The sequence below is a fragment of the Hydra vulgaris genome, chromosome 12 (assembly GCF_038396675.1).
Source record: "Hydra vulgaris chromosome 12, alternate assembly HydraT2T_AEP".
Lineage (NCBI taxonomy): Eukaryota > Metazoa > Cnidaria > Hydrozoa > Anthoathecata > Hydridae > Hydra > Hydra vulgaris.
This window is the reverse complement of record NC_088931.1, coordinates 44,140,950-44,162,500: the sequence shown is the minus strand read 5'-3', so window position 1 is coordinate 44,162,500 and position 21,551 is coordinate 44,140,950. Positions and strand designations below refer to the sequence as shown.

The window sequence follows — 21,551 nt, the reverse complement described above, 5'->3', positions numbered from 1 at the left end:
TAATTCAAATTCAAACACCTTTTATTTTGTATTCATACATTTCAAAGTTATGTTTTCAGTATATTTTGAAATTGCATTCAAAGATGTGAATATTATTCTGCATTTTAATTTTTATATACTTATTTTATTAGTATTGTAATTTCATCAAATATTTTCATGAAAAATAAATTTTTTACTTGGTTACATACCATTAACTTACTAATAGTGAATATAAAATATATGCAGCTACAAAAAGGTAGTACTAATAATTAGTATACTTAAACAGTTTAAATATACTGTTACATGATACCGTTACATGATACTGTTAATGAACTGAAGAGTAAACAGAATTTTCTAATTTTACAAATTGAAATGTTTTATATTAATAGTTGGAATTTTTAATATGTATGTTGGTGTATAACTTTTGATATATATGTTGTTGTACAGGGTGCATCAGCTATTTGAAAACATTGCATGTCATCATTTCATTATGTTACATTAATTTTTTTTAGTTTTTGCAGATAATTAAAAATGACAGATAATAAACTAACACAAGAAATGAAAAGACATGCTGTAACTGTAGCATTAAAGGCAGAACATAGCAATTTACAAATTGCACAATTTCTTAAAGTTGCCCTTTCTTTTGTTCTTAAAGTTTGCAAGGAGTTAGAAGAAAATGATGGTGATTTTAATCAAGCTGCTAAAGGTAAAAAGCACAAGTAACGGTCAGACACAACTAGAACACCTGAATTTATTCATCAAGTTAAGAATATTCATGATGAGAGCCCCTAAAAGTCAATGAGGTCCATCGCAAAAGACCTGGGTGTTTCAGAAGCCACAATTTGAAGGACTGTTCATGAAAATCTACGCTAATTTGCTAATGTGATGAGGAGAGGTCAGTTTATGTCCGAGACCACCAAAGTGAATCATTTGATAAGGTCCAAGAGGCTTTAAACAAACTGAAACATCCTGCTGAGCAAGTCATGCTTTGGTTTTTTTCAGATGAGAAAAACTTTGATCAAGATCAAAAAATAAACAGAAAAAATGACAGATGGCTGTGTGATGACCTTTGCAAAGTTCCAACAGTCAAGCACACAAAATTTTCTGCAATTGTTATGGTTTTGGGGGTTGCTAGCAATAAAGGACATGTGATGCCACCACACTTCTTTCCACAAGGACTAAGAGCCACTTCTGCTGCTTACATTGAAGTCTTGGGTACTGTTGCTAAACCTTGGATTGATATAGTAAGAAATGGAAGGCCCTACATTTTTTAACAAGACTCTGCACCACCACATAAGGCTCAAAACACTCAGGAATGGTTGGCGGACTACTTTTATTTTATGATCACATCACTCCAAACTTGTGGCCTCCTAAGTCTCCAGACCTGAATCCATTGATTATTATGTGTGGGGCGTTGTTGAGAGAGATATTAATAAACATCCCCATAACACCAAAGATTCTATGAAAGAATCCATTGTCCGAGTAATGGATAACATAGATGAGGGCCATCTCAAGCATGCTTGCAGTCGGTTTAGGTCTCGAATCAAAGCTGTTATTGAAGTAGATGGGGATTTCATTGAATGAAATTATTAAACAATAGTTTATCTTATATTAATTATATAACTGATTTTGACTTTTTATCATTTATAAAAAATTAAAAATATGTTCTCAAATAACATAATGTTGGCATATATTGTATAAATACATGTTGGCATATATCTTAAAAAATTGTCTCTCTCATTTATATTCTTTTATATCCATTTATATGCTGCATATTCAAAAACAAGAGCATCTTGTAGTTTGTTTTTCAAAGATAATAAACATCTGATACAAGGTATTAGATATACCTTGTATCAGGTTATAATAATCTAATACAAGGTATCAGATTATTATAAACCAAGGTATCAGAATATAATAAATGTTTAGGTTATGGTTATCTTAGTAAATCCATGATATATAAAATACCCAAGCAATTATTGTTAATATTAAAATAGGTATCTTTTATATTAGTATTAGATGTCTTTTTACTTCATCCGGCTGACAAAAATGTTTCATCTGCAAAGACATTGTGTTTATGTCTTTATGCATATTGACGCATTTCTAATAATTGAGTATATGAAATATGTTAATACACATGGTTAATAATTGAAAATTAAAAAAATTAGTAATTGCAGTAATTAAAACAGCAATTGAAATCTTAATTAAGGTTTTCCAAACTAGTTTGCAAATTTTTATCTGAAGTATTTTAGACCTCTGTTCTCAAACTTTCAAAGTTCCAAACCTCACAAGTAATCCTTTATTATAACTAGATCTTTTTTAATACAAAGGCTTTTAATTACGATATTTAATAACGTAGTTTATATTGTTATTGCACTAATTATAACTGATTATATATTTGTTTGTATTCTGTCTAAACCTTTGTCACGTTGTTTACTCACATGCAAATTACTTTATGTTTGTGTTCTGTTTAAATTTTTGATGCAGTGTGAGCTCAGTAACTAACTAGTTACTCCAATTATAAAACCTACGCTCACCTTAATCTCCAGTAATTTGTTAAAAATAATGTCTTTCCTAATACATTTCCAAAGTAATTCCTTTTAACTAATCCAGGTCAGGTCAGGATCAGGATTATCACAATCACCATGCTAATGCTATCATGTAACCCGGTACTACCTGTCCCATGCTCCGATGCCTGTGTGAATATGTAATTTTCAGCATTTTTAAAGATAGAAAATTTTTTCAAACATTTATTGCATGAGCTTTGCTGGAAATCGCTTCCATTAGAGAAGATTGTGAAAATGTAAATTGTTTTATATCAACATCTGTTGTAGTTAGTTTTGGTATGATGATCAAGGTGTTGTTTGGTCTAATGCTGCATTGAATCAATTATGAAAAATAATAAATCTTTAGACTTTAATTGAGATAAGATAAAATTTATAATAGTTTTGGAAAAGTAAAGGTTTTTTGTGTTTAATGTATTAAACACAAAAAACCTTTGTTAAAAAAAACACGCCCGCTGTTATATGATTAATGTTAAAAAAAACACGCCCGCTGAAATATGCTATTTTTTAATTTTTCATTAAATACAAAAATAGAGATTCATTTTCAAACAAAAAATCCAATCGCGGAAAATGTGTGATTTTTGTTTGTTAAAATACTATTTTCAAAACAATATTCCTTAATAAAACAAAAACAAAAAATTGTAATAGTATATTATACTCCGGTTTGAGCAATAGGATTTGCATAAATCATTTCACTCTAACAGCTAATAAAGTTTTCCCACTATCACCATTATAAGTTCTCAGAAATGCAATGCTGTAGTTAATATATTTTTCAGTTTATCCAATTTACATCAAAAATGAAAATTTGATGTCTATAAACATTGGTTTTTAAATTATTTGGTTTTTAAAAATAGTTAAATCAATAGTAATAAATCAATAAATTTAAATATATATTTTCATAAAAAATTTAAACTTTTATTTTTTAAATCAAATTAATTCTATTATAACAGGTAATGCGGAAGTTATCAGACAAAATAAAAACGTCAATAACTTATTTATAAATAAAAAAACAAACTGCTATTATATTTTTTTTAAATAAAGCATTTATCTTTTAATGAAAATATATTATTTTTTATATGAAAAAACAACACCATCTGCAACTGATCTCAATTTTGTTCGGACGTCTTTCATATGCGACTGTAAAAAGTTTAAATCAATTTCTTTTAGTTTTAGTTTAATGCGATCAATCAAAACTTGCTCTGTTGAAGCTTGCCAATCTCCCTTGTAAACCTTCTGTGTTAAATGTCCCCAAAAATTTTCAATTGGTTGTGCTTGAGGCACATATGGGGGATTGGATTCTTTATCAACGTAATAGACATATTGGTCCATCCAATTTAGAGAATCTTTATAATAATGAGAACTTGCTAAATCTGGCCAAAATAAATAGTTAAAGTCTCCATGATACTTGTAAATAAATGAAAGAAGTCGTTTTTCTAAACATTCATTAATATAGATTGATGAATTGATCACTACAGCCTTGGAAGTGCGAAACAATGGCTCGGTTATACCACGGTCAGATATGGCTATCCACATTAATAATTTTTCTGGAAATTTCTCTTTTCCTATAAAACGAACACTTTCTGGGCATGTCTTTTTGTTGTTTGTGTAGTATCCAGAATTTCCATGCATGTTGTCCCCTGCAAAACAAAAGTATTTTTCGTCATCAATGACTAGAAGCAATTTCGTGTTATAGAGTTGTTTAAGTAGTTTTCTGCTTCTTTTCTTTGTCTTTATTTGTTGTTCTATAGTGTATTTTGGAGTCTTTTCACGTTTTCTATATTTAATATTCATTTTTTTTAACTGACGACCAATTGTCGATTGATTTACACCAAATTTAATACATATTTTTCTCTGACTGACCCCTTTTCCATTGTTGACAAGTCTCATTAATTCGGCTTTCTTTTCTCTTTTCTTCTTATCCAGGATGTCAGACGACCAGGGTGTTTTCTATCAGAAAACGATTGAACAGTTTCAAGTCTTTTTAGGTTATCGTATATTGTACTTTGAGCAAATCCTTCCTTTTCAAAATGATTTACGATTTTTTTTATTTTTTATATTAGGTTTATTTACAAAAAACATTTTTAGTCGCTTTCAAAAAGATTCTCGTTCAGTTGCATTTAACCTCATTTTAAATAATTGTGCTTCAAATAATAAAGTTTATTTTTTATAGAACATTTATGCCTACGCATAAAACCACAAAAACTAATTATTATGCTCAAATAATGAATTTAGGATTTGTCCGATAACTTCTGCATCACCCGTAATAGAGATTATCAAATGACAAATTTTGATACCAAATTTAATATCTAAGGTTAACTAGAAAAAAAGATATGCAATTTTAAAGGTGGAGAAAATATATCGGTCATCTTAACAAAGATTCACAGGAAATCTCTAGCCTTTACTTAACCATTTCTTGGTTAAGTAAAGGCTAGAGATGGGCAGATTTTAACTGCATCCAGCTACTATAATCTAGAAGGCCTTCTAGGCAAAGACTTTAGGGAAAAGCAGAATAACTTTGCTAACAAGCCCCTGACCCCTTCTTCATTTATTAGGCTAACGCAGATGGAAACCTGTGTTACATTGCTTCCTGCCTAGGATGATGAATGTTGAATCTTCTTTACTCTCCTCATAGTTTTTGCTCGGTAGTAAGGTTTCCCATACTCTGTGGTTGCTCTCAAAAAGGCTGATCCCATCAACACCTGCAAAATCACTAAATCTTGTATCCTTAGAAGTTAGGCTTTAGAGACTTTCGGAAAATCATCAACAATGTTGTTAACAAAGGTAGGTCTAACATTCCATCTCTCATTCAAGGGACTGAACTTTTTACCTCTCCCAAGAATAAAGCAGAACTATTTCCAAAGAACTTTTCTTCTAATTCAACTATTGAATCTTATGTTCATCGTCTTCTTTCATTCCAATTAAACAGGTTAACCTATTGTTAAACATTCAAATTACTCCAACTTCTATTACTAAAGTCATACCTCAATTTAATTTTTCTACGGCTTGTAGTACCTCAAGGTTCTATCCTTGGTCCTATTTTGTTTATCTATATTAATCTAATGATCTTCCTGATAACCTTACATCTAAATTGACTATATTTGCTGATGACTCAACTTTATACTTCTGCCTTGACAAAAAGTCTTCTATTTTAGATTGGTTAGAACAGGCAGCCTATTTTGAATCTGATCTCACTTCAGTAACAGAATTTTAAAAAACTCAGTTATTTACTGCAAACAACTATCGCAGTACTGTCGACTTTTCTATATTAATGAATGGCAACCTTCTTATTTAGTCCACTGAGTCTTTATGTCTTCTTGGATTATCGTTTACTACTGACCTTTCATGGAAACCATATATAAAATCAATAGCTAAATTAGCATCTGCTAAGGTTGTTTCTCTTTATCATGCTTGCTATTTTGTCTCCTGATTCCATTTTCTCTCTACAAATCTCTTATTTGTCCCTGTATGGAATACTATTGTCATATTTGGGCTGGTCATTCTAATGATGCTCTTTCTCTTCTAGACAAGGTCCAAAAACGCATTGTAAACGTAGTTGGACCCGCTCTATCTGCTAAGCATGAGCCTCTTTTCCATCCACAGTGGCCCAAACAGCTGTTTTCACGGTAATTGGTTCATAACTTTTGAACAGAAAGTGCTATGGGGTTGATTAAAGACTTTTTGGAAAGGTTCTTATGTATAAATTTTGCAAAATAATTTTGCTGCAGAATATTTAGGTCAGAATTTAAAAGAACAAAATATTGAAAATTTCATAAAATTTGCTTTCTTATAGGTTATAACAAAAATACATTTAAATGTTTATAAATATGTATGTATATTTTGTAATACAAAGATAACATAGGTATATCAATGGCAAAAACAATAAAAATTATCAAAAGAAGTACTAAATAAGATAATTTTTTTATAAGTTAACATTTAAAATATGTGTCATCTTCAGATAAAATGTTATTAGAGAAATTTTGTTTATGACAATATTTATCAGAGTTTCCTGATTTACACCAATATTTGCAGAATGATTTTGAATTGTATCTCTTGTCGAAAAAAATTTGATTAGATGATATCCACATTCAGTTAATGGTGTCTCTTAAATTGACAATTTAGGAGTTTTTTCTTGAGAGTATAGTATGTATCAATCTCAACATTTTGTTATTACCTTTTAACCCTGAATCATAAAGTAATTTTCCAAATCACTTTCCTCATTATTCAAAATTAGCTCCCAAAAATGACCAATCAGTTTGTGAAGTAATAGTGTTATACTGATCTAAGGTCAAGGTGAACTTATTTTTGTAACAGTTGGAAACTTGTTAAATAGGAATAAATACAAATCTGTACAATAATTTTTATTTTGATCCACATAAATTTTTCTTTTTGAGAAAAATACTCAAAGAATTACTGAGAGTTTCAAACTTTTGAAATGTTGCATAATATTAAACAGGCAATTGTGCAATAATTAAATCTCTGTTTGATTTTTTAACTCTTCCATGTCAGAATTGAAAGACAGACAATAATAAAAGAGTTTTTCTTGATTCTTTTCTCATTTGAAGACTCAGCACTTTGTAACTGAGTGAGGCATTTTGTGATTTTTGCAATCATATTAACAAACCTGCTTCTGTTTCATGTGAAAATGGACAAAACATTGTCAGTATTATATTGCTAGTGTTAATATTATCTTTTTAATTAAATATTGCATGGCTTCCACTATCATCAAATCCAAACTTTATTTTCATGTTTATATCTAAACAAAAGTTTCCCAATATCCTTTACATTATCAGTTTAATAGCCTTAAATAGACTGAAATAAACACAAAAATAAAGTTAAAGATAATTCATAATAATTGGTGTTACTTCAGATTATTTTCTTCTGAGATGTTTCCAACTAGGCAATATATTAAAACCAGCAGTTGAAAAGTTTTTTTTTAGTTAGTATATAAAGTATGTATATGGTAGGGTCATTCTTTTACTACTTTGTTTAAAAGTGCTAAGTTGGCACAATTTAGTAAAACCATCTAACTCCTCTTTTTTATAGGAGATTAAAACTATATGGGTTTACTTGTGCCAACACTTTTAAAGATAAATTATTTTTTTTGATAAAAAAATTAGTTAAAAACACTAAAATTTTGCTAAATTTTAGTTATTTCATTGGATATAACATGTTAAAAAAAAATTTGTGCAATAATCTATGAAGTTAACATTCATATTTCCTTAAAATGCAGTCTAAGATTGTTTCTACAAACAAATATCACATCAGCATTACTTATATAGTAACATTTTTTCATATGTAATGCAAAAAATGACTTTAATGTATCATTTACATCAATAACATACCTTTTGCAGCGAATTTACATTATTCAAATTAGTAATTTCCTGAACAAATCATGCTTTTGAATTAATTTTTTTTTTAATAAACTGGAAATTTATTTGGCTTTCAATAACAACTAACTTTAATTTATTTTGGTAACATTGATTTTTGTGCTATGTCCACTGTTTGGCCAACTGTGCTATCGTCATAAAGTTGCATCTCTTTTTCTTTTCTACAAATACTACCATGCCCACTTGTCAAAGGAGCTATTATCTCTAGTTCCATCAACTAAAACTCATTCTTGCTTGAATCATCATTCAGCAAAACCTCATTCTTTCACTGTATCTGTACCTGTATGTTCTATAAACTTTTATTTGTCTAGTTTTTTTCCCCACACCTCAACCCATTGGAATTCTCTCCCATTTCAATGTTTTCCTAACTCATACAACCTTCAATTTTTTAAGTCATTTGTCAACCGTTTTCTTGCTCTATAACTCTTTTTTTTTTGAGTAAATCTTAACTTAGCAGTAGTTGCTTGCAACTCCCAAAGGTATTACAAAATTGTAAGAATAAATTATTTTAAATTTGATTTTTAATCTGTTATATATTGTTATATATGTTTTTAATTGTTTTTAATGACTGGTAATAATGTTATATATATATATATATATATATATATATATATATATATATATATATATATATATATATATATATATATATATATATATATATATATATATATATATATATATATGTAGAATAAACATATAACTTATATACTTTTTATATTTATTATAGGTATACTTTTAAGAAATTCTTATAAGTATATTTTTATATAACATCATACTTGCATATTAATTTAGCATTTGCACAGTTGCAGCAAACAGTTAAGTTTTTTAATTACCATTTCTTATTTTTTTGCCTTACAAAAAATAATAAATTTAGTAAGTCTGTTGAGTTGTTTTATACTTTAGACTGTTTTTTATTCTTTGCACTGTAGTTGTTTTATAACTCAATTCCCAATAAACATGCAGGCTGTTATTTCTAATTTAATTTTTTCTATTTTTTGATGTGTTATGTTTTTTAATATTATAATAATATTTTGTTTGATTTTTATGTTAAGTTGAGTAAACTGACTTTTTTTCAACACATTGGTTTAAGAATTTATTTCTTAACAAGTTTATTATTTATATTCTGAAGTTTATACTCTTTTACATTCTACAATTTGTAATATATAGATATTGTTAATAATTAACAATATCTATATTTTTAAATGATAGCTTTGTTTATTAACCTAAATAAAATTAGTTAACCTAAATAGTTTGCTTAGCATGTTTAAAACTATTTATTAAAATAAAAATTTAAATGGTTGTTGTTTTAAGGAAGTTTTCGTTGTTGTTATTTTTTATCTTGCTTTCAAATTATCTACAAACCAGCATTTGATCAGTTTATTGCAACTTCAAATATTAGGAAACTTTTTTTTAATAGTAAAAGCATATTTATATATATTTAAACATATATTTAAACATTTTAAATGTAAAAAGATTTTATTTAACAACTTGAAAATAATTTTGCAAATTTCTTAAAAGTATTTATCAGGCTTTTATGATGTTATGACTAATAAATTTATATTTAATCTTTATAGAAACAAAAGCTTTTTTCTAATAATCTTCAAAAAGTTTTCTGTACAGGGATTATCTTATTCCAAATATAACCTGAGATAATTCTTTAACATTTTAGTTTTTCTAGTTTTCAAAAAGTTTTACATAAATACTAATTTAAGTATATATTTTTGCAATATATTTGTTTCTTAACTTTTTCAGTCTATTTTTTTTCAACTATTGTATACTCATGACAAATTATTAAATAAATCATAATAATTTGTTGCATGTCATTTTAACTTTAATTTTTCAACCACTTTTTATAATGCCTTTAAGGATTTCATGATAGAGGATTAAATTCACTGATTAATGTCAGTCCTACTTTCTTACCAGGCAGCTATTCATCAAGATAAATCTATAATTAATCGAAATGGTAAAACTTTAGCAGATTACAATTTAAATTATAGAGGTTTAAATTAAATTCTCTTAGAAAATGACAATGAAGTTGTTCATGTGTTTTTATGAAGCAAACTGAATTATAAAGTAATAATGAATTGAAATAAGATGCATTGGTGTTGGTATTTTTGCTGCACCTTATGTATATAACACACACACACAGACACACACACACACACACACACACACACACACACACACACACACACACACACACAAAATATACAAATAAAAATAACTTTCTTCAGATTTTATTGGTTATACATGTTATTATTTTTTAATTGGTTTTAATTGTAATACAAATTATATTAAATTTCTATAAATGTTATTATTAGCTAGAATAAGGTAAGAGTAAACAATAACGTTTACAGAGGGGAAAGCCAAGGCTTTTTCTAATACATAAAATTAAAAGATATGTTAAAATTTAATAATTTAAATAAATCTGTGTATAGAAAACAGTAGAAAAAATTTTTTTCTTTTTTTCTTTAAGTTTTTCAGTTGAATACTGTGTTATCTATTATAACACAGTTGAATACTGTGTTACCTATTATAACACAGTTGAATACTGTGTTATCTATTATAACACAGTTGAATACTGTGTTATCTATTATAACACAGTTGAATACTGTGTTATCTATTATAACACAGTTGAATACTGTGTTATCTATTATAAAACAGTTGAATACTGTGTTACCTATTATAACACAGTTGAATACTGTGTAGATATTAATATTATATTATATATATACATATATATACATATACATATATATATATATATATATATATATATATATATATATATATATATATATATATATATATATATATATATATATATATATATATATATATATATATATATATATATATATATATATATTGAAATGATTATACCTTGACAGACAATGCCACAAATTCATTCTACAATAAATGTTTTAAAAATATCTTTTAAATTTATTAACATGAAACATTTTTTAAAATAAAGAAAGAAAAAATAATTCTTCATAAAGAGAAATCATGTAAGTTAATAAAAAAATAAATACCAAATACTGTTTAATCAGCACTTCTGTTGGAAGTAAAACTTTGGGACGACTGTGCAATCGTTTATTTACATGAGATAATAATTCAACAAGCTATATAAAATACAGACAAAAAAGTCAAGTACCTTAACAGTGCTTTAAATAGCTTATAACTTTATAATAACTTTTTTTATAAATATTTAAAAAAAAAATCTATAGATACAAATCAGGATTTTGAAAAACAATTATTGAGGTAATATAAAACTGTAAATGAAATTTATATAAAACAATTTTTTTTTTTTTTGTTCTCTTAACAAAATTATTTTTGATTATTACTAAAATTTAAAATTTTAAATATTAATTTATTATAAATTAGTTTATATTTTTAATAAACAATATAAAATGATTTATAATAAATTAGCTTATATTTTAAAAAAATATTTAAAAGTAATAAAACGAAATTCTGGTTCCAGTTTTTTGATATTTTAAGATCTCGGTTTCGACCAGAAATTTGGTTCAAAGTACTACGAAAAATAAATATCATAAAGCTTTACTTAGCATTATAGCATTATTATCAATTTGATAAAAATAATTTAAATATTTTTTTTTTCAATTAAATATTAAACTTTGAATGAATTATTAGAAATGATAATTTGCTTTGTTTGAAAATTTTATTTCAATTTTTTAATTAATTTTAAATTAATATTCTTGTAATGTTTTTTTATCTTTATAATTTAATATAAAGATAAAAAAAGAAAATATTATTGTTATGTGTATAACTTATATAAATAGATATATATTAAATATTACCATATATAAATAGATAGATGTTAAATATTAGAATTAATAATTTATTCTATTAAGTGCTAAAATATCTTATTTATCCTGTATCAACACTTTTTAAATGTAACGCTATGTCTTATAATTTCATTCACACAAGAATTTCTCAGTTTAAAAATAATGTCCAAGGAATTTGTAGTGTTGAAATATTTATCCAAAGAGCAAAGTGATTGTCGATTATCTAAAGAGAATTTTTCGTGTAGCATTCACTACATATTTTAACAATAAATATATTTGCCAAATATATTTTTAACATTTGTTCTTGACTAAAACAAACCACATTTAAAAACCATCTTATAGTTCATTCTAAAAAATAAATTTAAAAAGAAAAAAACTTAATTGTGGATATACTTCATAATTGAAGCAATCAATCAAATAATGGTTCTGTGCAAAATCTGCACAGGCAAAGTGTCAAGAGGATTTTATGACTTAAAAAAACAAGGATTATATAAACTCATATCACACCTGAAGAATCATATGACATCAAACTTAGAAATTAAATCCAAAAGGCAAATGAAGAAGTTGAATTCAAACAAAAGACAGTTCTAATCTTCATAAGCTCAAAAAAGTAAAAAACTGACATGTCAGAATCTAAAACTCCAAACTGGGTTCAAGCTTTTTCAAAAAGTGACTTTAAAACTCTGAAAAACTTTTAATAAGATTTAATTCAATAAAGTTTACATCAAAAATTTGTAATGAGGATTTGTAAAAAAAAAAGGATCAAAACTTATGAACATTAATACAATATCAAGAGATGCCATGCTGACATTTTGTTTGTAGTATATAAAATCTAAGAAATACATTTTTCATTTCTTGTCAAATCAATATGCATGTGCTACCCTATGTTTTGGACTTTTTTAATTTTCACATATGTTAAAGGGTTATAGAAATTACGAAAACCTTAAAGTTTGAGTATCCGAAACTTTTTGGTTCTTGAGATATTTGGGTATACAAATACTTATTAATTATTATTATTGATTTTCTCAAGAAACAACAAAATTTGACAAACATACTGATGTACCAGGGCAATGCTCCAGGACCTTTCTTGCAACGCTGTACAAGGATAATCCAGCCTGTAGTAGTAGAGTGCTCTCCAAGGCCCTTTTCTTACCACTAAGAACCTCTATAAAATGAAAGATGCATAGGATGTGTTCTGGGAATCCAAGTTGATATTAAAAGAAAATATTTTCAAAAACTTCTATTAGTTAATAAAAAAAAAAAACTTTATTTAGAGTTCATTAAAATTTCAAGATTAGATTTTCTAAGTTTTGTGACCTTAGACCAAAGTGGTGTATTCCTGTTGGAGGTGCTTCAGGTCTCCATTCAATATGCTTTTGTGAGTACCACCGGTATGCAAAATCAGTGTTGATCTTAAGTTACCAGTGATTTGAAATGAAGTCACATTTTTTTAAGTTTTAGCTGGAGCCATTTTTAGGAGTCCATAATTTCTTACTGAGTTGTATCTTATCAGCAAATTTTTAAAAAATTAGAAAACCTACCATATATAGAAAGTCAAAAAAACTTTTCATTTTTTAAATTGTTAATTTTGTATATTGAGCCATCAAAAATCAACTTTTTATATTTTCAAACAATTTTTCAGGTTTTTTAGGTAGCCATAACAGATAAAATGTGACATTAAAACATTCAATGTTTTATTAAAGTTAGTCTAGAGTTATATATAATATAACTAAAAGTTATATATAATATAACTAGAAGGTTTTCTAAAATTTTGTTTTCAAAATATAGAGCTTCAAAGTATATATAAAACATGTTTTAACTGCTGTTTTTATTTATGGAAAAATCAGAAATTTTGAACGACCATTCCTCATGAACCACAAAAAGTTTAAAGGGATCCCAAAGTGCTGAGACAAGTTGTGTTTATTTTAAAGAGAATGATAAAAAAAAATGTTTGGGCAGAATTTTTTTAAGTAAAACAAAATAATAAATGTATACCAACAAAAACAAACTTTGTTGTTTTACTCAAAGCTTGGAGATGGTAAGCTTTGAGTAAAACAACAGTAGCAATTCTCTCGGAGTCTTTAAAATATACGCCGCAATCTACAGACTATAATTTATTCAAGCATATTTAATTATAAAGAGTTTTAGTAAATGACATCATTGTTGAATTTTTTTTTTGAATCAATATTATTTGGTATTGTTTTATTTGTTTTTTAAAATAGCATTTATTATCAATCGTATGACTTTCCTATAAATCTTATAGGAAGCTAAATATAAGAATATTTTTTTATAGAGCGCGAGAACCAAATAAAATTAAGATTTTTAAATTACACTCTTAAATAAAATAAATATATAAAAAAGTCGTTGATAACCTCATTATATATTCTGAATCTTTTTTTCTTTTTATGTAAATAATGATAATTTTTTTTAAGCCGTTTATTGCTATGACGTTTTTGTTCTCCTATCGAAATGACATTTTAAAATTTTTTAAATTTTCAATTAATAAATAATTTTGGTAAACGACATCATTTATTAGAGATAATAGCCAAATCCTTTCATTTATAATTAGAAAATATTATTAAGTATGTCAATTTAGTGGAAATAGATAAATTTTGATGATTTGCATATAAATATTAAGGTAATTTTGTATTTTGCATTTGGATTTTGATAGCTAAACAATTAAAATGTCGGCAACTCCATACCGATTCGAACCTCTTTAAAAAAAGACAAAAAAACCTATATGGATAAAAAAAACGAAATAATTGAAAATCATATCAGTTATGAAAAATTTAACTTTGATATTGCTAAAACGTCAAAGTTAAGCTGTTTAAATGTTGGCGCTGAACAAGTGTGTAAAAATGGATATTGTAAAACTATGCCACTTGAAAAAGAATGTCTTTGTTGTGTTGAAATAAAGGAAATAAACATTGCCTCAGGTATTACAAATTAAGTAACACTCTTTAAAATATAAACTGATGTGCGCAGTATTAATAATAGTAATAATAACAAACATTAACTTTTTTGTACATAATGGCTATGTAAAGTTAAAAAAAGTTTTTTTTTTTAAAGATCATCAATGCATAACAGAGCATGAAACAGACAGCTTTTATTAATTAAAGCAATAAATAATGTTTTATGGCAACAATTCAAGACAGATGGCGATTAAAATTGTTGTGTTAACAATCCCTAAATGCTGTTAATTAAATTTTTATAAGGTTAAAAAATACAAAATAATTTTTTTAACAGAACCTTTATACGAATAATAATAATTTAATAACAATAAATATAACACAAAGTTAATTTACAGCAATAAACAAGCTTAACATGTCTGAAATATTTTATTATTATTTTTAATGCGAACTTTGTAAAAATAACAAAAAAATAATAATTTGAAATAACTAAAAAATTCTATAGTAATTTATGAGTAAAAAAAAAAACTTTTATATAATGATAAGAAACTAAACAAATTCTTTTAAGATTTGTCATCGAAGTTCTACGATAAGAAATCTTAAAAAGTCTGTAGATTGCGGCTTATATTTTAAAGATTCCGAGAGAATTGCTACTGTGGAGACGGTGAGCTTCGAGTAAAACAACAAAGTTTGTTTTTCTTGCTATACATTTATTAATTCTGCCTAAACATTTTTTTTTATCATTCTCTTTAAAATAAACACAACTTGTCTCGACACTTTGGGATCCCTTTAATGCTAAGATTTCAGGAATTGCTTTTCTCATTGATATAAATTAAGCCACCTAGTTTCATCAAAATCTGAGGATGTCAATGTTAAAATCCAAAAAATTTGGTCTATTGGACAAGGAATCAACCTCTAAATTGTAACATAGAGGATGCGTAATATAGCAAGTAATAGGAGAGGCACAAATAAAGCAAAGATTTGGAAGATCTTTGATTATATGATTATAATTTGATTATATTTTTAGAGATATAAGAGTTAATCTTGGAGCCAATTTTGTTAGAATCTCCTAAAAAAATCGATTTACCCAACTATCGCTTTGTTTTATTTAAAATTATTATAAAATCAAATTATACAAAATCAGAACATTTACACAAAAAAAGTTATATAAAAAACAGAACATTTTTTTGCATAGTTTTTTAAAAACTAAGTAATTTGACTAATTTTATTTTATCATGAAATGAATAGATTAGTGATGAAAAATGATTATTCAGAAGCTAACAGGTAGCACTTAACTTCATAAATTAAAATTTTGTTGAAAACTCTTATTTGGTATACCATCTGAAAAGTATTTTACAGATGTTTCTAATATTGAAAAAGCTAGAAAATAAAAAATAAGTAATATATATGAAAACTTTAAAGCAGAAAAAAAAAAAGAAAATCTCTAGTTAATATCCCAAAACAAAATCTTATTTGTTACAGCCACCTTGAATTATTTGTCTCAACAAAATCTTCAGTTTTGTTACAGTCACTTTGAACTATTTATGTCTCAACAAAATCTTCAGTTTTGTTAAAGCCACTTTAAAATAATTGCAAATAAAAAAATATTTTACTATACAGATTATTTCAACAAGAAAAAAGCAGAAGCTTTGTTTATGTCAGAATTATGATGGTGGCTTGTTGGTTGACCAGCTAAAAATAAGAATGATGAAATATTACAAATTAGAGACAAGGATGTGAGGTAAAATGTTACAATGACTACATGAAAGTTTATAAAGCTTTGATACCAAAACATCTACTAGTAAACTAATGTTCAAGTTGTCTTTTTAAACATTTTACAGACAAGTTATTGACACTAAAATCATTAAGTAAAAAAAGATTGTCTCAGTAATCTTACTGAATATTAAATAAATATTGTTAAAAGAGTGGAAAATTTGGATGCTAACAATTATAAAAGCTACCATTTAAAGAAAAGATAAATTATTATCCTGGTTTGGTATTTTATTAATCATTTTATTGCAGTTAAAATGAGTTTTTCTGGAAAAGTGAAAGTGAGCAAGATAATAATTTATTCAATGTTAGTCATTCTGCTTTTCATCAATTTTGTATGAAAATTAGACCTTAAATGTATAACTGGCATTAAAAATGGCCACCACCAACTTCAGTCTTGAAAACATTGATAATGGAATTCTACCAACTCATTTTAATTTTCTGTCAATTAATAACGATTTAATTTATAATTATTTAATTAATAATTTTTAGTTATAACAATTAATAATTCTTTAACTAATAATTCTTAGTTATATCTTTAATTAATAATTCTTAGTTATATCTTTAGTTAATAATTCTTTAATTAATAATTCTTAGTTGTGCACATGTAGTTAACTACTAGTTTGTTTATCTTTTCAAAAAGTAAAAAAATAAAATACAAGTTTTTAGCATAAGCTATCAAATAAATCCTCACTTTCTGTAAACTTGTAGAAAGTACTGCATAGTAATGCATACTATGAAATTTATACAAATATATAAATTATAGTACTAAAAATTATGTCGTATTTTCTTATGTAACGATATACTCTTTAAGTCTGACGTTATTGCTATTTGTTTATGCAATAGAATGATGTCAGGCAAACATAATTGTGAGCTCCTAAATTAATGTATAAAGCACTTTGTCATTTGAGCTTTTAATTATTTCTTGCTTCAAAGACTCAAATAAAAGAGGATGACATTTTAAATTTTAATAGTGCTATAAAAGAATGTTACGAAGACCTAAATATATTCCAAGATATTGTTAAAAGTTATCTTATGTTAATCACCAATGTGCAAAAAGTTTTCTTTCTAGAGTGCCTACTTAGAAATGGTGCAAATAATGTGTTACAGATTACATCAATTACAGCAGATATGCATCTTGCTATTGGTTAGAAACGGAAGTAATACATTACTAGTGGATGCAATGACACTGTTACAAACACTGCAAGTTTAGTCAAACCATTTGGTGAATATATACTAAAAGAAAATATTAATCTGTTTAGCTTTTATAGATGTCAGCATATTGACTTTTTTGCAAATTATGTTAATCTAAGTATTAAAAATTTAGAATATAATTATTAATTATATTAATAATAATTATGAATATAATTAGTTATAGAACTTCTGTTATACATATAGTAAATAAACTACAGCCTATGCTTTGGCATTGGAAGAAGTTTCTTTCATATGGAAAATTAAAAAAAAGAATCAATGAGGTTTATGTTTACTTATTGGAGTTCATTGATTTAAAGAATGCAAGATTAATGTTAAAAGTGTATGTTATCAGCAGATGGTACAGTAGTAGCTGAAATAGAATCACTTAGAAGAGGCCATGAAGAAACAGATATTCGAATAAAGGCTCACTGCTACAATGCATTTTTATTTTACCAAAATGTTATAAATTATAAGTCCTGACACTGATATATTTTTAATTGTCTAATATGCTATTAAACATTTTACTATTAATGTATCATATGCAACTAGTAATTTAAACAAGAATTGTATAATTAATCAAAGAAAAGTAGAGGTAATTGAGGTAAATCTTTTGCTCTAGTTGGCTTCAATTCTTTTGCTTCAACTCTTTTGCATTGACTAACTTAGTATCTTTTTTTCGCTTTTTTTTTTTTTTTTTTTTCAAGTTTCATCACTGTAATAGAAATATTTAAAACACCATAGAATTGTATTTTATATAGAGTGGTAATACAAATAATTGGGAATAGTCAAGATGCTATAGTTGAACATCAAAATGTTTATTTTATTTTATTTTTAGGATGCTACACTACAAGTTGATCTTTGGTAAATGAAAAGCCTCATTACTCAAAGTCTTACAGAAGAAAATTAAGTATGAAGTTGTTTTAGCAAAGCTTGGTGAAAATCAACATCAGTTTTGTTCACTAAGATAGAGAAACTTATTTGTCAACTTTATGGTGATGATATAGTTTCTTCAGTTAACAAGTTGAGATATGTACTCTTCAAGAGTAGCAAATTTAGTGAAGAGAAGTTGCAGGCTGTTAAAAACAATTGTTATATTATTAATTTATTTTGCACAATAAAAGTCAGTTCAGTTGTAAATATAAAATTCTTAATTTTGAAATTTTTAAAATTATCTTAAATTTCTTGAAAACTGCAGGAGAAATACTTGGGAAGTTTTCAAATTCCAAAACAGTCTACGATGACATTTTTATAACATGGATCATGGTCTATAAATAATGTTTTTTAATTAATAAATTAAATCTTTTAAACAAAAAATTAAAGTTAGACAAAAAAAGCAAAAAATAAAGATTTTCTTTTAATTCTTGTTTTATAAATTTTTATTTAAAGCATGTCATGAAATCATTGTAAAAATCAAAACTTTTATAAAACTTATTTTTTACTTGCAATCAAAAGTACCTTATTTTTTACTTGCAAGCTTTCATTATCAAACTTTAAAAGTACTGGAGGAAGATATATTCCAAGTGATGTTTGAAATTGCTCATCAGTTTCAGCAAAAATAATCTTTAAAAAAACTCTTTCAACCAACTCTAAAAATAAATTACTGTCATCAAAATAAACTATTATTATCAAAATAAATTTAAAATATATTTTATTGACAAAAAAAATTTTTGTCATCAAAATAGATAGCTGATAAAAATATCTTTAACCTTCTGTTGGTCGCAATATTGAACATGTAAAATCAAGTGCAATGTGAGTATTAGACACAGAGTTAAAGTTGTTTTTAACAGCCCATATTATTATAAACTATACAAAAGTAATAACTGATCTTTATAAAGATATATATAAAAAGAATTCACAATCTTTTATGAGAAAAAAATCAGTCCAATGATCATATAATGAGTATTATTACAATTTATATAATGAAATTTTTATGTGATTTAATGGTATTTTTATGTGACACTACAAATGTCAAGATTTCCATCTAAAGTTTACAAGCTCCTACTACCCATACTGCAGTTTTATTGGAGTAAGAGGGTGGAGGGTTCAGGAGAACAGAGCTTTGCTTATGATAGGTATGTTGGATTCACCACAGCTAAAGAGCCTTTTCTGCCCCATATGAAAATGGTTCTACAAAATCATTATTAGAAAGCCCTTTCAATATAAAAGTTTCAAATAGAATGGTTAAACTAAGAATTGCTAGGCTCTGCTATGCCAATATAAACATTTTAAGGTATTATTATTATTATTTTTTAGCTATATTTACTTAAATTTAATTAAATTGTAAATTCTTTAGTATGGGAATATACTTTTATCCATAAATAGCTTATTTTCCAGGATGATAGAAAAACCAAGTTTTAATCATCCTGGAAAATAAGCTATTTATGGATAAAAGCTTCTAATAAGTCTATTAACCACGTATTTTGTAGATTTGTTTTGTAGACAAAAATTTCAGGTGTAACCCAGCCCAGGTGTAATCTTTATTTAAAGTAAAAAAAAACACAAAATCAGCTAGATCACTGTCTAAATTTGTGACAAGTTCAAATGGTTTAACTCTTTAAGCTATTCACGAAAAACATTGTATAAAGTGATGAAGAGAAAGTAGTTATGGCTGACATTGTTTGTTATTATTATTATTGAGTTGAAAATATTTAGAAATAACAGACTTATTATTAGGTAGTTTGGTGTCATAATTTATTTTCTCAGTATAGTTATAAAGCTCTATATCGTAGATGAGAATATTGATAAGGATCCTTTTTTATATATTATAGCATAATTTTCTCTTCTCTTTTTTGGATTGAAATAAAAATTAGAGTAACTTATATGAAATGTTATGGATTGCTTTAATCCAGTCTCTATGTTATAGATTAGCATTAATCCAGTCTGTCTTCATCTTTTAAAAGTTGATTTTCCAAAAGGAACTTGATAAATTATAAGTGCACATCTTTTTACATCTTTTTGAGTAACAAACAATACAAAAACTAGTTGAAATAATTTAATTTTTGTTAAAAACTCAATAAGTGAATAAATTTCTTAACAAAACATTCAAACATCTTTATGTTTCTGATAATTTGCTTTTTCTGCCTACAAGTATACGCGCATGTTACTTTGAAAACGAGAATGTAAGATTCGCAACTCATCTATACTTAAATTTTGAGTAGTAATAGATCAAGAAGCAATAATTTTTAAAAATCGTGGGTATCTAATGTTTTTTTGCTTTGATCTTACTTGTTTGGTCTATAGATATATATTTTTGATCTTACTTGTTTGGTCTATAGATACATATTTTTGATCTTACTTGTTTGGTCTATAGATACATATTTTTGATCTTACTTGTTTGGTCTATAGATACATATTTTTGAGCAAATATGAAGTTTAAAGTTTTATGATGATAATAATTACATAATATATTAATTAAACAATTCTTTTTAATTTAATTCGTTTTATTTTATGTAAAACAAATTTTATGTTCCTAATGTTACTTAACTGTATAAAACAGTAAAAATGAACAAAGTCACAAAGTTGTTTTATATCAACTCAAGTATTATCAAAACAACTTCCCAGTTTGTTTTATTGTTGTTTTACAGCTTTTTACAAAAACAAATCTATACTTTTAAAAAATTACACATGTTTTATCAGCATGAACATATTTAATAGCTTTCTGTAACTAATTAAAGTGGTTTAAATATTGTAAAATTTGCCTTTTTACTTTTACTTTTTAAAGTATCATGTAAAGTAAAAACAATTACTAAAAGTAATATCGTAGTAGTAATAAACATATTACTTGCTCATTACATTATAATTTGCTCATTACACTATAACTGCAACATAAACTTTATATTATAACTCAGGCTTAACACTGCTAAACAAGAAAACTATCACATAATATTTAAATATAAGAGATATTATGCATAAAAAATAACAATTACGAACTAATGTTTCTAC

The 21,551-nt window shown here is 25.9% G+C and overlaps 1 protein-coding gene across 2 annotated transcripts in view; it reads right to left on the bottom strand.

The window, feature by feature from the left end:
- The window catches only part of LOC101239838 (proteasome adapter and scaffold protein ECM29), a 197,031-nt gene that overhangs the window by 165,680 nt on the left and 9,800 nt on the right, over nt 1–21,551 (bottom strand). For both annotated transcript variants that reach the window (XR_010642456.1, XM_065813388.1), the window contains exons 2-4: nt 19,065–19,195; nt 10,963–11,052; nt 10,814–10,840 (exon numbers count right to left, since the gene is read on the bottom strand). Coding sequence is in view for 1 of the 2 variants with exons in the window: in XM_065813388.1 (XP_065669460.1) it covers nt 10,814–10,840; nt 10,963–11,052; nt 19,065–19,195 (248 nt within the window). In the remaining variant the exon portion in view is untranslated. The remainder of the gene's footprint in view (nt 1–10,813; nt 10,841–10,962; nt 11,053–19,064; nt 19,196–21,551) is intronic.